Source organism: Phyllostomus hastatus, unplaced genomic scaffold (genome assembly GCF_019186645.2).
Source record: "Phyllostomus hastatus isolate PE091 unplaced genomic scaffold, TTU_PhHast_1.1 phas_contig_30, whole genome shotgun sequence".
NCBI classification, from domain to species: Eukaryota; Metazoa; Chordata; class Mammalia; order Chiroptera; family Phyllostomidae; genus Phyllostomus; species Phyllostomus hastatus.
In genome coordinates this window covers 9,178,710-9,194,362 of record NW_025333841.1, presented here as the reverse complement: position 1 = coordinate 9,194,362, position 15,653 = coordinate 9,178,710, and the positions used below count along the sequence as shown (strand labels likewise).

At 37.4% G+C, this 15,653-nt stretch overlaps 1 protein-coding gene across 1 annotated transcript in view; it reads left to right on the top strand.

Annotated features, from left to right (window-relative positions):
* ADGRG4 (adhesion G protein-coupled receptor G4) overlaps window positions 1-15,653 on the top strand; it is a 100,566-nt gene that overhangs the window by 66,261 nt on the left and 18,652 nt on the right. The window contains 5 exon segments of the mRNA XM_045839369.1: window positions 5,179-5,298; window positions 6,455-6,500; window positions 8,244-8,347; window positions 10,376-10,497; window positions 13,345-13,610. Coding sequence (XP_045695325.1) covers window positions 5,179-5,298; window positions 6,455-6,500; window positions 8,244-8,347; window positions 10,376-10,497; window positions 13,345-13,610 — 658 coding nt within the window.

Sequence of the window (15,653 nt, the reverse complement as noted above, 5' to 3'; positions counted from 1 at the left end):
TACTGATGGGCACCTAGGTTGCTTCCAACACTTGGCTATTGTAAATTGTGCTTCTATGAACATTGGGGTGCATAGGTTCTTTTGGATTGGTGTTTCAGGGTTTTTAGGATATAATCATAGCAGTGGAATTGCTGGGTCAAAAGGTGGATCCATTTTTAGTTTTCTGAGAAAGTTCCATACTGTTTTCCATGGTGGTTGTACCAGTCTGCAATTCCACCAACAGTGCTCTAGGGTCCCCTTTTCTCCACAACCTCTCCAACATTTGTTGTTTGTTGCTTTGTTTATGATGGCCATTCTGACTGGTGTGAAGTGGTATCTCATTGTGGTTTTAATTTGCATCTCTCTGATAGCTAGCGATATTGAGCATTTTTTCATGTGTCTCTTGATCCTCTGTGTGTCCTCCTTGGCAAAGTGTCTGTTCAAGTCCTTTGCCCATTTTTTAATAGGGTTGCTTGTCTTCTTAGAGTCGAGTCATGTAAGTTCTTTATATATTTTGGAGATTAAACCCTTGTCTGAGGTATCATTGGCAAATATGTTTTCCCATACAGTTGGTTCTCTTTTTATTTTAATACTGTTTTCTTTAGCCGTGCAGAAGCTTTTTATTTTAATGAGATCCCATTTGTTTATTCTTTCCTTTATGTCCTTTGCTCTAGGGGACATGTCAGTAAAAATGTTTCTGCATGAAATATCTGAGATTTCCCTGTCTATGTTCTCCTCTAGGACTTTAATGGTGTCACAGCTTATATTTAAATCTTTTATCCACCTTGAGTTTATTTTTGTGTATGGTGTAAGTTGGTGTTCAAGTTTCATTTTTTTTTTGCATGTAGCTGTCCAGTTCTCCCAACACCATTTGTTGAAGAGGCTATTTTTACTCCATTTTATGTTGCTGCCCCGTTTGTCAAATATTAATTGACTGTAGAGACTTGGGTTTATTTTTGGGCTCTCTGTTCTGTTCCATTGGTCCACGTGCCTGCCAAACTGGCTACATATAAAGGTGGTTATGCTGTAATCCACCTGTGTGACCTTGGACAAGTTACTCAACCTCTATGTGCCTTAGATTCTTCCTATGTAAAACAAGATAATAGTAAGTACCACACTGGGCTGTTGAAGTATCAAAGGAGTTAATATATAGCCAAGGCTGGTATGGCTCAGTTGGCTGGGCATCATCCCATAAACTGAAAGGTCATCAGTTCTATTCCCGGGGTGGGGCACATGCCTGAGTTGTGGGTTTGGTCCCTGGTCAGGGCATGTGTGGGAGAGGCAATTGATCAATTTCTCTCTTACATCATGTTTCTATTCCTTACTTTCTCCCTCCTTTCCCTTCTCTCTAAAAATAAATACATAAAAATTTTAAAAAAGAATAAGTATATATAAAGTACCTAGAATATTGCCTGGTACATAATAAGCACCATGTAAGATTTTGGATTGCTATTATTATTTTCCTTTGTTGGTGCTCTGCCTATCAAACGTTTCATTCCTTTAGCCTGCTCTTTCTCATGTAGTTGTTAGGAAGAAAGCAATCAGAGTTTGCATGAAGTTGTTGATGATGATGCCTATTAATTGTTAATATTTACACTCATTATCTCATGTACTTCTCACAAGAAACTGAGACTCAAAGAATGCTGTGGTCTGAATATTTGTGCCCCCCCCCCACCAAATTCTTGAGTTAAAATCCTAACCCTCCAAGGTAATGGTATTAGAAAGGAGGTGTTTGGAAGGTGATTAGGTCATGACAATGAAGCCCTCGTGAATGGGATTAGTGTCCTTATAAAAGAGGCCTTAGAGAGCTCTATTGCCTCTTCCAGAGGACACAGCCAGAAGGTGCCATCTATGAATAAAAAAGTGGATTTTCACCAGAACCCGACCATATGGTCCCTCTGATCTTAGAATTCCAGTCTCTAGAATAGATAACTAGAATAGATATGAAAAATAGATTTCTGTTGCTTATAAGCTACTTAGTCTGTAATATTTTGTTATAGCAGCCTGAACAAACTAAGACAAAGAGGTTAAGTGATTTTGCCCAAGGTCACATAGCTAGGAAGTAGCAAAGCTAGGATTCAAACCCAGGCTATCTGACTCCACAGTATAAATATTTAATAGGTCAGTGCATTAACTTGCCCATGTGTGTTTGCATTTTCTAATGGGGCTATCAAAAGGAATGAATTTCTAATGGTCAAATATTTACAGAGCTATTTTGGGATTTGGGGGAAAGTTGTTCTGGGCCAACTTAAACATACCCATACCACATACCAACTCAAATATACTACATCGTCTCCAGCTGTGTGTGTAGGATGTTCTCTTTTACGGGAATTCTCTAGCCAGTCCTCCCTATATATCTAATTCTATTTATTCCTGTGGGCTTATCTCAAATAACATTCCAGATGCCTCCCTGAAGTTTGTGAGTCCCTGCTCTCCTCCACACCCCCTACTTTTTTCTTATTTTATACTTCCGCCTAGTTTTCAAAGTAGGCTATGTCATACATCATGGCTCAGACATGTTTTATTTTCATGGTACCCAGCACAGGGGTAGGTACTCAACATGTTTTCAGTACATATATATTTATTAGACTTTTTAATAGAAAAAATTAAGTTGAAGACAGAAGAAGCCAGTTGATGAAAAAAAGTTAATAAAAATTAAGAATGTGATTCATAGCTCTCTGACCATTTTGGTAGGCTTGTAATTTCTCTGTATCATCTGAAATGCCATTATTTTGGTAATTTTCTCTTTATTTAGAGGGTTGTGCTTGTGTCATAGAATAAAAGATAAACTTGTTTTTCACAGATTTCACACCTAATAAGTAATTTTAATTCAGTAACACCTTCCATTTAAAGGGATTAAATATCTTTGCCAAAATTGGCCTACAGACATCATAGTGCCAGATGAAGGATTAGACCTATTCTGTCATCAAAATCAGAGCAGGAAAGGCGCTTATATCTCATAATGTCTCATCTACTCATTTTACCAATGAGGAAACTGAGACCCAGATAGGGAAAGGGACCTGCTGAAAGTGACAGAATTTATTCATTTGTTCATGCAGTTATTTATCAGATAGCAAATATTTATTGAATTCCTACTATGTGTCTTGCATGGTGCTGGATGCTGGGGATACAATGGTGACCAAGAGAGATATGATGCCTACCTTCATGGTACTTACAGTATAATGGGGGAGAAGAGAGACCTGAAGGTTCTAACAATGAAAGGGGTGACCCAAGAGTGGGACCTGTACCACTGGTTGCTGGGGAGTGAGTACTTACAAGAGGTGCCACCTTTTAACTACCATTTCCTTGAGTCCTGACTCTTACAGACTTGCTTTCTCACTGCATCTTTTAACATATTCTGATCAAAATCTTAACTGTCACTACAACATATTACCGAAAAAAATTTAAGACACTACTCTTGGAGAACATGTATCTCCTCCTCTACTCCTCCACTAGTGGCAGTTTTCAGGTGCAGGGACAAACCACTAGGCAAAGTACAGTATGGCACAGGGACTCTGGGAGCATAGAGGATGGCACCTACCCTTGTCTGGGAGATCAGGGAAGGCCTAGTGTAAGACAGGTGTCAGCTGAGACCTCAGGTTGAGCGGACGTAGAAGATGAATGACAGTGAGGAAAAAGAGGAGAAGTGTTTCAGGCAGAGAAAATGGCTTCTGTAAAGGTGCAGAAGGGAAATAGGTAAAACTTGAATGTAGAGCTCATAGGATGAAAGACTTAGAAATGAGTTAGTTCCTTTCCTTGCACAGCAACTATTTCATATGTAAGGGAAATAAAGCCAGAGAGCAGGTTAATTAAGTCCTGGGTCATTGTGTTTCTTCTCCTTTGGCCTTTCAACTATAGAAAACTGTATGTCTTGAACTAAATTGGGAGGGTTGTTAGATATCGTCTGGTTCACCTTCCTTTGTGTCACAATGTCCCATAAAGGGGAAAGGACTTTGAAAGAACAGGGTGGCTTGTACTCACACTTGATCTTTTGACTGTCAGTGAAGGCCTTTTCAATCATATCCACCTCTACATCAGGCTACCTTGAGAAATTCCTTTGTGAAGGGAGCCCTGAAACATTAGGCTGGCTTTAGATGAACAGAATTGGTCAGAAACAGGAAATGGGTAGCTTCTTTTTGGAGACGTAGGGTGAGTTCACAAGGACTCAGTTCTCAGTGGCTGCATGACTCAGAAATATGAAGTTCTGGCATCTTCTAGAAGTGGCCCAGGAGGCTCCTCAAGGGACATCATCTGGGTTCACCTCCTCTAAGCTTTCTTGACAAATCCTCAGAGGATTTGCTTCCTCTCCCTCCTGTCTTACTCCTGCCCTACATTTCATCTCTTCATTTGTGCCCAGAAGAGGCAGTCTTCAGCTGCCTTGCCTCCTGAAACCTTGACATTAGCCCTGTTAATTATCAAGCTTCACATCTCAAGGGCTACATTCTAGTTTATTTCCTTTGAACCAACCTTTGTTAAGCATCTCACTAGCTGTGTGAATTTTGTTCAAGTTCTTGAGCCTCCACAAGCCCCAGTTTAACTGGAAACAGCTATATTTTTCCAGTGAGCACTGAAGATAGTGCATAAGGAAGGCACCTAACAAAGTAACCGACTCATTGTGGGTACAAAATAAAATACATACTATGAGCTAGACCATGTGGGAGACAACAGGACACATAATGCCTTTGCTCTGACCTCAGAGTTTATGGCCTCCTCGTGAGGGGATAAATTTCCTCAAAGACTTGTTCCAAGCTAGATGTTGATCAACCTGCTTCCATCTCCAGTGCAGATGGAACAGGAAGTAGCTTAAAACTAAGTCATGATGGATTTATTTTCCTTATAAAGAGGGAGTCCCTAAAAGTAAGGATGGTTGAGGGTTAGAAGTGGGATAAGTTGCAACAGGTCAGGATCCAGTGAGTTATCAAAGTAGGAAATAGTTTTGTTCGGTTGCAAGTGCAGTACTAAGTAGCAGGCACAAAACCAATGCATGTTAGATAGATATTTGGATGTAGATGCGTGTGTGGATTAATAAATTGTTCTAGCTTGGTATAATTGAGATCTTATGTGAAGACAGGAGATGAGCTAAATAACCTCTTAAAAATTCTTTCTTGTGATTTTATTTTCCATATCACTGATTATTAACATGCAAAATATTTAAAAATTTAGGACCTGAAATCCTCTTCCTTATGTTTCATCTCGTAGATGAAAAATGTCACTAAAGCATTAACCACATATGTTGTGAGTGCCAGCATTTCAGATACAACCATTCAAAACTTGGCTGACCCAGTAGTTATTACTCTACAGCATATTGAAGGAAACCAGGTAACATATCTATTTTCACCTCAGAATTAAAAGGCCTCAGAACCCCTCAGTGACTTTCCCATTAAAAATAATTGTCTAGTTAACAGATGTGATGTAAGACTTAATGAAGATTATTCCATTCCAAGCAGCTGAGGTGTGTTGTAACTGGAACTTCTAGATATAATGCCTTAGCCTAACAGGATAACTAATGGTGTGCTTCTAGCACTGTGACAGGTTGGCAGAGGAGTGACTAGAGGCAGGTGGATTTTTGGTTGTCCCACCACACTAAATGGTATTTAGTTCCATTTATTTTTGAGTGAGGCAAACAACAATTCAAAATAATTGAACATTTTATGCTCTGAATTTCCATGAAGAGCATTAAAATATGTGTTAATTATCACTGAAGGTTTAAAACCATAGTCATATGGCAACAAATAAGGTATTACTAAAAGATCAAATTTAGCCATAGTGTAAGAATAAACTACTATTACATTCTTTGATGTTAATGTATGTCCAGTGTGAAGTCTTAATAGCTCTCTTTACTCCCAATCCAAAAGATGAAATGGTACAGCATATTTTTTACAGCTCTTAATTGTAGAAGAAAGAATGGGAGAGGGAATTTTTAAAAAGCAGATCTAAATGAAACATGTTAGGTGGGTAAGATCTCAATTCTACTGGGGACACAGCTCTCCAACATACCCCAATAAACAATTTCTCATTGTCACTTGTCCTGGAGATCACAGGGCCTGGTGAGTTCTCAGGAGTATTCATTGGCCTAATAAGGAAGCAGTTCAACCTTGTATCAATAAGGCTTCAATTCACCTGTGAGCTCCAAATTAAAAAGTTTCACAAGCAACACTTACCACTCATCAGATCTGCACCGACCATCCACATGCTCCTCCTGGGCCTCACACCAGGAGGGTGTGAAAAATTCCTTTGTTACCAAATATTTTAAAGGACACACATTAGATCACCATGCAATATAGCATGCTGTTTTCTTGCTTGTAAATCCCAGGTTACCTGGGGTTACTCTTAAAACCAACTCACAAATGGTCCACGTGTAGGTGTGTGCCTAGTGTTCAAAAAAACTTTGAGAAAAGCCACTTGTGTGTAGTTGTCATTGTGTGGTAACTATCACAAGGAAAGGTGTTTACCTCTGATTTTTCTTTTTTTCTAGAATTATGATCAAGTTCACTGTGTCTTTTGGGACTTTGGTAATAACAGTAAGTATTTTTCTTAGCAAACTTTGTCTTTGGCTTTCAATGAGACTTTGCCTCTGACCATTTTCCTGTTTGGCAACTGAAAGGAGGGAGTCACACGGAAGCTACTGTCTTATCAGACCTGACAGAGAACTCTTATTGACCAAGATACAAATGAGTTTTATAAACTATTAGGGTATTGGGGTTTTAAAAATACTTTCTTTTTGATAAGAGACTTATTTAGGAGATCAGAAAATCACACAACACAGGGGTAGGCAAAGTTAGAAGAAAGAAGGCTAGAGGATCCAGTGCAGAATAACCTCAAGCTGTTTGAAGAAAGTTGAAGAATGAACACCTGACTGTCTGTGTTTTCCCATGTCTTCTGTAGGAGATTTACAACATCTACTACTAGTTCCTTCTCTTATTTTCCTCATCTCTTCTGGCCTGATTGTATGTCCTTGGGCAGTCCATTTACTCTCTTGGGGCTCCAATCTTTTTATCTTTTCATTGAGGGGATAAGACTTCCTGCTTGATTTCTAAGGGCCCTTCCCAATTGGCTAGGTATGAGTGTTTGGGGACAGTAAGAGAAGAGGATAGGAATAAGATGTTGAATGGGTCCATCCTAAACTTGCCACCTCCATTGAAATCTTCAGGGATATTGCCAAATCTCAGAAAACTTCCACACAGAATCAATTTCCCCTGGAATGCCAGGAATGGCCATGTGACCAGTCCTTCTACCTGTGGATAACTCTTCCTGGAGCTTGTCCTTTTTCAGTATTCTTGGAATTCTGAGAGAAAAGAGAAAGTCTCTTCCTACTGAAGTCCTTGGGATGTGGGAATACTACTCTTTTCCTACAACAGAAATAGCATTATCCTTTCCTGTGCCCTCCAAGTCTCCCAGGATAAGAATCCTGAAAAATGATGAGCTGTGTCCCCAACAGCATCAATAATTTGATCTACGTGTTCATTAATGCCAGTTCCTGGGCTCCACCCTTTGCCCCCACCCCTCTGTACATGAATCCAGAACCTCTGGCATCTATGGAATTATCCTGGATGGAAAAATGTTAATCATCCTGGGCTGCCTGCCCTAGAATAACCTCTTTGGTCTGGTGCTACCCTGGAGGTTTTACTCTAAATCTGGTCTACTACCCAAGATCTACAGGTTATGGAGTTTTGAAGGTAGTTGCTAGAACCCTGAATATGCTCAGGAGGGAGAAACTAGGCAGGTGTTAAGTACACCAGAGGCTATATTGGCCCTAAGGAACTTCAGACCATGATCTGGCTTGAATGTAAAGCACTTGATATCATTTGAATTCTGGGTTGAACTGGTAGTTTCAGATGTTTATTCTAGTCTCACTGAGTAGGCCCAAGTGTCAGCTTATATTCCATAACTCATGTCCTTCAAAGAGTTTAAGATCTACCTGTTTCCTGTTTGTGCTACTTTAAAAAGTACAGTCCTTACTCCATCACTCCAGCATGATGGCAGGACTGTTGTGCATGATTAGAGTCTGTCATAATCTTTACAAGAACAGGAAAAATGAAAGCCAAGAAGTTATGACACTTATGAAGTCCCCTGAAATCAATTTAGACTTAATTTACTAGACTTACTAGACTTAATTTAATTCCATTGTTCAATTATACTTCTATCTTGCTGACTTAACAAACAATACTAATTATAAGACACATTCAGAAGGTGCATATAATGAAAAGTTAAATATTTCTGAGAAAACAAGAAATGGCTTTGGAATTTCCTTTTGTCTCCTGCAGATGGCCAAGGTGGATGGAATTCATCAGGCTGTAAAGTAAAGGAAATAAATGTGAATTACACAATCTGTCATTGTGATCACCTCACCCATTTTGGAGTCTTAATGGTGAGTTGTATCTTAATCATTCCTTGAGAGAAATTTGACTTTTATTAGATTACAGGTGAGGAATATATTTGTGAACTAAATTATAGAAAAGTGTCATGCAAGGAAAAAAAGCTCACCTGTGTTCACCTAGACTAGAGCAGATGAAAGTAAATATTTATTTTTCTCTTTATAAAACTAATGCCTGCTCCTCAAAATTTAAACATCACAGAAAAGGTTCCTACAACCGCTGCAGGAGATCATCACCTTTAATACATTTATGTATATCATTTCAGAATCTTTTCCTACATGTATATTAAAATATATGTGTTTTATAAAAATGAGATCAAGTAATTTATACTGTTTTTACCACTTGCTTTTCACCTAACAATATATATTGGACACCTTTCAGGAGAATATGTATCCATCTCTTTCCATTTTTAAATGTCTTCATATTATTCCATTGTGTATATTTAACACAATGAATTTAACCAGTCCTCTATGGGTAAGCATTTTAGTTGTTACTGTTTTCTCCATTATAAACAATGGTATAATAACCAGTTTTATTCATTTATCTATCATTGCTGTAAATATTTATGTAGGATAAATTGATGGAAGTATAACTGCTGGAGTATATAGTATAGTAATTAAAATTTTTAATTTTAATGAGTATTGTAAAGTTGTAGTGAAGGAAAGATGTATTTTTTTTATAAAAGTACTTGCAGTAGTTAACCAACAAGGGCAATTCACATACCAAGGCTTAGAGTTTCAGAGTCATTGTTAACTCTTCTATCTCCTTCATTCCCTATCGTCCTCCTTAACATCAAGACTTGCTGAATTTTCCTTCAAAATGGCTCTCAAATATGTTCTTCTCTGCTCACCAATGAGCATTTTCTTAGTTCTCTTCAATTACTTTATTATATGTTATATACTGTTATTTGAATGTGTCATGAATAAGTTGCTTATTCTACTAATGGTAAGCTCATTGAGGGTTGAGGGTCTGTTTTATATTTCTTTATTTTTACCATATTTACTCAGCAAATAAGAGGTACTCTACTGATACTTTTTGAACTGTCAGAATTTTGTTTAGCTCCTTCCAAATTGGTTGGAACATTACCATAGATGTCAAAAGACCAGGGTTCATATTCCAGCTCTGTCACTAAGTACTTATGTGATCTTGGTCATGTTGTTTCACTTGTTTGGGCCTTAGATCTGTCTTCTGAAATGTGAAAGATTGGAGTAGACGAGGATTTCTTAACTTTGCCATTATTGATATTCTTGAGCAAGTCATTGTTTGTTTGAGGGCATTTTTCAGTGCATTGTAGGGTGTTTAGCAGTATCCCTGGCTTCCACCTACTAGATGCCCATAATATCCTCCCCTATGGTGACAAACAAAAATGTCTGCAGACATTGCCAAATGTCCCTAGAAGAGGGACAAAAATTACTTCCAGTTAAGAACTGCCAGACTACTGCCTCTTAACCTTTTATGAGTCATGAATCTCTAAAACCATCTGACAAAAGCTGTGAATCTTCTTTTCAGGACAATGTACACACATACTCACATTATTTTCTATGCCATTTCAGGTCTTTTATTGTCCTCAGGTTAAGAAATCACTGGATTATGTGATCTCTGAGGTCCATTTCATCTCTTAATTTTATGAAAGTTATTTAAGGTCTAAGCAAAAGAAACATTTGTATTTTGATGATCTGTGTAGTATTTTCGGATAATCAGTTCAGATAATGATTCACTTTGCATCCCCAATTCACATCTATTAGTTTCGTTATATTTTAAGTGTAGAACATGTTAATGATAGTAAAACCAAGGACTAAATGTTCTTTCAGTGCTGTTGAAGGCTCTTTATGCCCTGTACACTGTAAGTTGCACTAGGCATATTCAACAAACAATATGCAGTCTTGTCATATACCCACCTACATACTTTAGTTTAAATAATGCTGCATACCCTAAGAACTGCCTGTTATTGAGCACTAGAAATGTTTTACCATAAACTTGCTCTGGAAAATGTATAAAATACAACACATTGCTTTCCCTAGGATTTATCCAGGTCTGCAGTGGATACAGTGAATGAACGGATATTAATGCTTATAACATACACTGGATGTGGAATCTCCTCCATTTTCCTAGGAATTGTGATGATGACATATATAGCTTTTCAGTAAGTTAATAAAATCTTGCTCTAAGTAAATTTAATTTGGTTTGATGGACATTGTTGTTACTTTAACCTTGTAAATTTCATAAAAGGCTCTGATTCATCACAAAAGGAAGAGGTCAGATCCACTAATTATGAAGTGGACAGGTTAAAAAAGGAAACAACCAAGGTTCTTCTAAAATAAAACATTATAATGGAGTTTTTTTAAGCAAGAAGGTCAAGACATAAAAATATTTCTCTAATAAGATACAAAAACACTAATCATAAAAGAAAAAGTTGATAAATTGGACTTCATTAAAATAAAAAAAAATTTAGAAAATTTATTGTTGCTCAGTTACAGTTGTTCTGCTCTTTTCCCCATTGTTTACTGCCACCCTATCACCACCCTACTCCCATAGTCAATTGCCCTTGTTGTCCATGCCCATGAGTCCTCCATCTGTGCTCCTCTGCTTGCCCCTTCCCCTTCATTAAAAATGTCTTTCACCAAAAGACATCATTGCAATAGTGCAAAGTTAAATCATAGATTGGGAGAAGATATTCTTAAGGCATATATTTTACAAAAGACTTATATGCAGAATATATAGAAACTCATGTATCAAAAAGCAAAAGACATGCAATACAATTTAAAAATGCACAAATGACTTGAACAGGTACCTCACACAAGAAGATATCCATGCCAAACTTTAATCTTTACCCAAATGGCTAATAAACATATGGCAAGGTTATCAACATTATTACTTATCAGGGTAATGCTGATTAAAACCACAATTATAGTTCTATACATTCACCAGAATAGCTGAAACTTTAAAAGTTGAAAATAGCAAGTATCAATAAGGGTGTGGGGCAGTTAGGACTCATACATTGCTGGTGGGAATGCAGGAATGGCATAGGCAATTTGGAAAATTCTTTGGCAATACCTACTAAAGATAAATATCATCTAGCCATTGACCCAGAAATATCACTATTAGAGAGAAATGATTATATGTGTCCACCAAAAGATATATATGAGAATATTCACAGCAGCTTCATTCATAGTGGCCAAAAATGGAAAAACCCAATATATATTAACAAGTGACAGATTAATAAATTCTGGTATATTTATAAAATAAAATGCTTCATAGCAGTAAAAAAAAAGGGCCCTGGCCAGGTGGCTCAGTTTGTTGGAGCATTGTCTTATACACCTAAAAGTTGCTCGTTCTATTCCTGGTCAGGGCACATACTTAGGTTGCAGGTTTGATCCCTGGTCAGGGTGCATATGGGAGGCAATCAATCAATATTTCTCTTCTCACATTGATGTTTCTCTCTCTTTCTCTCTCTTCCTCTTTCTATAAAATCAATAATGACATATCCTTGGGTGAGGATTAAAAAAAAAGAATGAGCTACTTCTACACAATGCACCATAATATCTAATTCTCATAGACAGAGTTGAGCAAAGGAAGCAAGTAAGATAAGATGGTTCCATTTACATGAAGTTCCAAGTACAGGCAAAACTAAATCTATGGGGACAGAAGTTACAATATTGCTTACCTTTAATGGAGGGTATTTAATGGGAGAAGGAATGTAGGAGATTTCTGAGATGTTTAAAATATTTTACTTCCTGATCTGGGTGGAGGTTCCTTAGGTATATTCACATGTCAAGATTCATTGAGTTCTTTGTTGTTGGTGTGGGTTGAATGAATACATTTATTATTACTGAAATGCCCTAAAAGTTAACATTAGACTAGTGTCAGTTTTTAAAACTATACATGCTAAAGTGTTATATATAAAAGCATTCTGATATCTTGAAAAAGAGAACAGCCCTCAAATTTCCATCATGTCAAATGGTAATCACATTGGTATGATACAAGTAAAATATTAACAATAAATAAAAAGGGCCCAAGCTATAGGAAATTCCAAGAAAATATTATAATAAAGAATCCTTGGACTGTTGGAGACATATTTTTTCCAGACTCCACTTCCTGTCTCCAAAACATTCATATATAAAAGGCCCATAAAAATTAATGAAAATGAAGCTATACCCCAAGAAATTATTTTCCTTAGAATTAGGTTAGAGTAATGCTCACTTGTTTTATAATTTTTTATTATTTTTAAACTTTTTAAAATTGTTGTTCAAGTACAGTTGTCTACATTCCCCCCCCCCAGCATCCCCCCCCCCGACAGCCATCCCCACTTCCCACCCTTGATCCTACCCTCCTTTGGTTTTGTCCATATGTCATTTATAGATGTTCCTGAAATTTATGTATTTCACTATTTGTCACAATTAAAAAACTCCCACAAACACCAGATGAAAACTGTAAAATTTAAATCAATAAATATTTAAAAGAAATTGAAAAAGAATGAAAGGAAAATGTGTATTTTTCTAAAATACAGGGTCACTTTTCACAAAGTACAATTGTAATCATGTAGTGAAATTTAAGGTCATATTTCCATGATGCCAAATGTCTGGATCTTTGGAAATATTGAAGTAACTACTTGAAATGGTTTACATAGTCACCTTGCTATTTGGTCATATGTAGATACAGCCTTGAGTCTGAAGAAGGAGTGATAATAGAATTGTATATCAAGTATATTCCTTCCCTTTTTCTTTCCCAAAAAGTAAAAGAAGAAAAGGAGACTGCTTAGTTGATAGAAGCTATTATTAATCCTGTTAATAAAAGTCATTATACTTAGGATACTTTGACTCAACTTAGAAAGAAGGCGGGGGACTCTAAAATTCAGTACATGTAAGGTGATAAGAGTAATTTAGTTTTAATAGGCAGTTTTCATTCTGTCACTTATTATGCAGATAGGATGTAGCAAGTCTTGATTAAAAACAGAGACCCCACTTAACTAAACATATCCCTTTTCTTTTAGCAAACTTCGAAAAGATCATCCTTCCAAAATCCTGATCAATTTGTGTACCGCACTACTGATGCTAAACCTGGTATTTCTGGTCAATTCTTGGTCATCATTTCAGACAGAGGGACTTTGTATTACAGCAGCAGTGGTGCTTCATTACTTCCTGCTTGTTTCTTTGACATGGATGGGCCTGGAGGCGGTCCACATGTATTTTGCTCTAGTTAAAGTCTTCAACATATACACTCCCAATTATATCCTTAAATTTTGCCTAGTTGGTTGGGGTAAGTATGCTGCCATTGTCCTCGGTGCCTCTGTTTTAAGACTGTGTATCTTTAGTTCTAATTCTGGCTCCATTAGACAAATTATTTGGGGTCAAATTCTGTTATAATCATAGACAAGGAATTAAGATTGCCTCACTGAAGTTTGGGTGTACATCTCTTTTTTTGCCTATGTTGATCTAGAAATTCAACTTCTAACCTTCATGATGAGGAATCAGTCTGCAAATATTTAGTGAGCACCTGCTTGTGTATAGGCTATTTGCTGATCTATACTAGTGACCTGTCTGATTTTATCCTTCCCTTTATGGAAGTCACAATCCCAACAAGAACTTACTTATACAGCACTTACATGTGCTAGAAACTGTTCTAAGTGCTTTACATACTTATTTAATCCTCACAAAATCTCTATGGAAAATATCCCATTATTATTCCCATTTAATAGATTAAGACAGTGAGCCACAGAGGGATTAGGTAATTTGCCAAAACTCACACAACCAGTTACTAACTGGAAGAACTGGGATTTGAACCAGGGAGGCTGTCTTCACAGTTTGGATTTTGACCTCTGTGATATCATATTGCCTAAGGAATAAAAAAGGACTTGCAATGTATGAAAAAATGCTCTATCAGATATGCTCTCATTCTTACCATACCTCATGACTATCACCATCACTGCTGCCCTCTGGAAGAAGCCAGGAATGGAATTCAGCATGAAAATTTCCTAAATTAAATGTCATTTTATTGGTTTGTTTTCCTGTATTTCTAACTGACAGGGTCAGTTCATCTAATTTCTCCCCTCCCCCTTTCCATATTTGAAACAGATTTTTAATTCAGAAAATGTGTTGGACACATAGGAGATGTATATTAAGTGTTATGCATAGAATACATAGGGACACAGATTTTATTTTCCACTGCCTTTCTAAAGACAATAGCTTTTCAATTAGCTACTCATCCTTTTAATGAGTTCATTGACATAGTACAAGCTTTCAGCTGGATACAATCAGTGCTCTCATCTCTGCTAACGTGAGAAGCAGAGATAGGCAAACGCTAAACAAATGAAAATCTAAAAAAATGTTTTAGTACACTTTGGAATCTGTCAGAAACAGAGCCAAAAGTAGTCAATACTCTCTCATTTACACCTTGCAGCCTTTATCTGTAAACTGTCAACTGGAAGATTGAAAAAGTTGTGAAAGAGGCTTCACAAATAATCCAAAGAGCTGAAAATACACATATGGCTAATAGTGAAGGGGCTGTAAATAGCACTCAGGACTGGCCTTCCTTCTCGCTCATCATCATTCACTTTCAACTTCCTCTTCAGACCCTTCCTTTTTCGGATCCTTGCTCCTTAAATGTTGGTGTTCCCCAGGGCTGACTTCTTACCACTTTGATCATCTTCCACAGCCACTTCCTAGGGTACTCAAGAGTTAGGAAAGGCTAAGGCTTGATACTTTGGAGGCAGGAAAAACTTGGGTAATGTCAAGTACATACACAAGCTCAAGCAACTGTTGTATTCTGTTTATCACCTACATTGATAGTGAAATGAAGAGTAGCTAAAGGTGTTAGTTCCCAAGACTTTGCCTCACACAATGAAGAATGATACCAAGACAAAAGGGAACAGATGGCTGCCACATGAGTTGCGGGATTCCTTGTTGTTGAATAGCCAGCACTAAACTGAAGCTATGCCATACAATATTCTGCAGCTCTGTTTTGAGGAGGCAGGGTGCAAAGCTCCACATCTCCTCAGAACTTGGAGGCAATGAAAGACTACCAGAGGAAATAGAGAGGAGAGCAGGCGATATCCTTGGAGCACCTCATAGGCCTGCTGCCTTCTTGAATTTGTGGAAGATCAGAAGCCATTCCATCAAAATTCAGATTAATTCTGATTCAAGAATTTGCCTAGTGGATGCCTGCAAGGTCACCAGTGAGCCAGTGCAGAGCTGTCCCACCACAGGGAGTTTTGGAGCATTTAAATATTTGATAAACAATCAACTAAGGAGAAGGAATATTAGCCCTGGCTGGCGTAGCTCAGTGGATTGAGCGCAGGCTGGG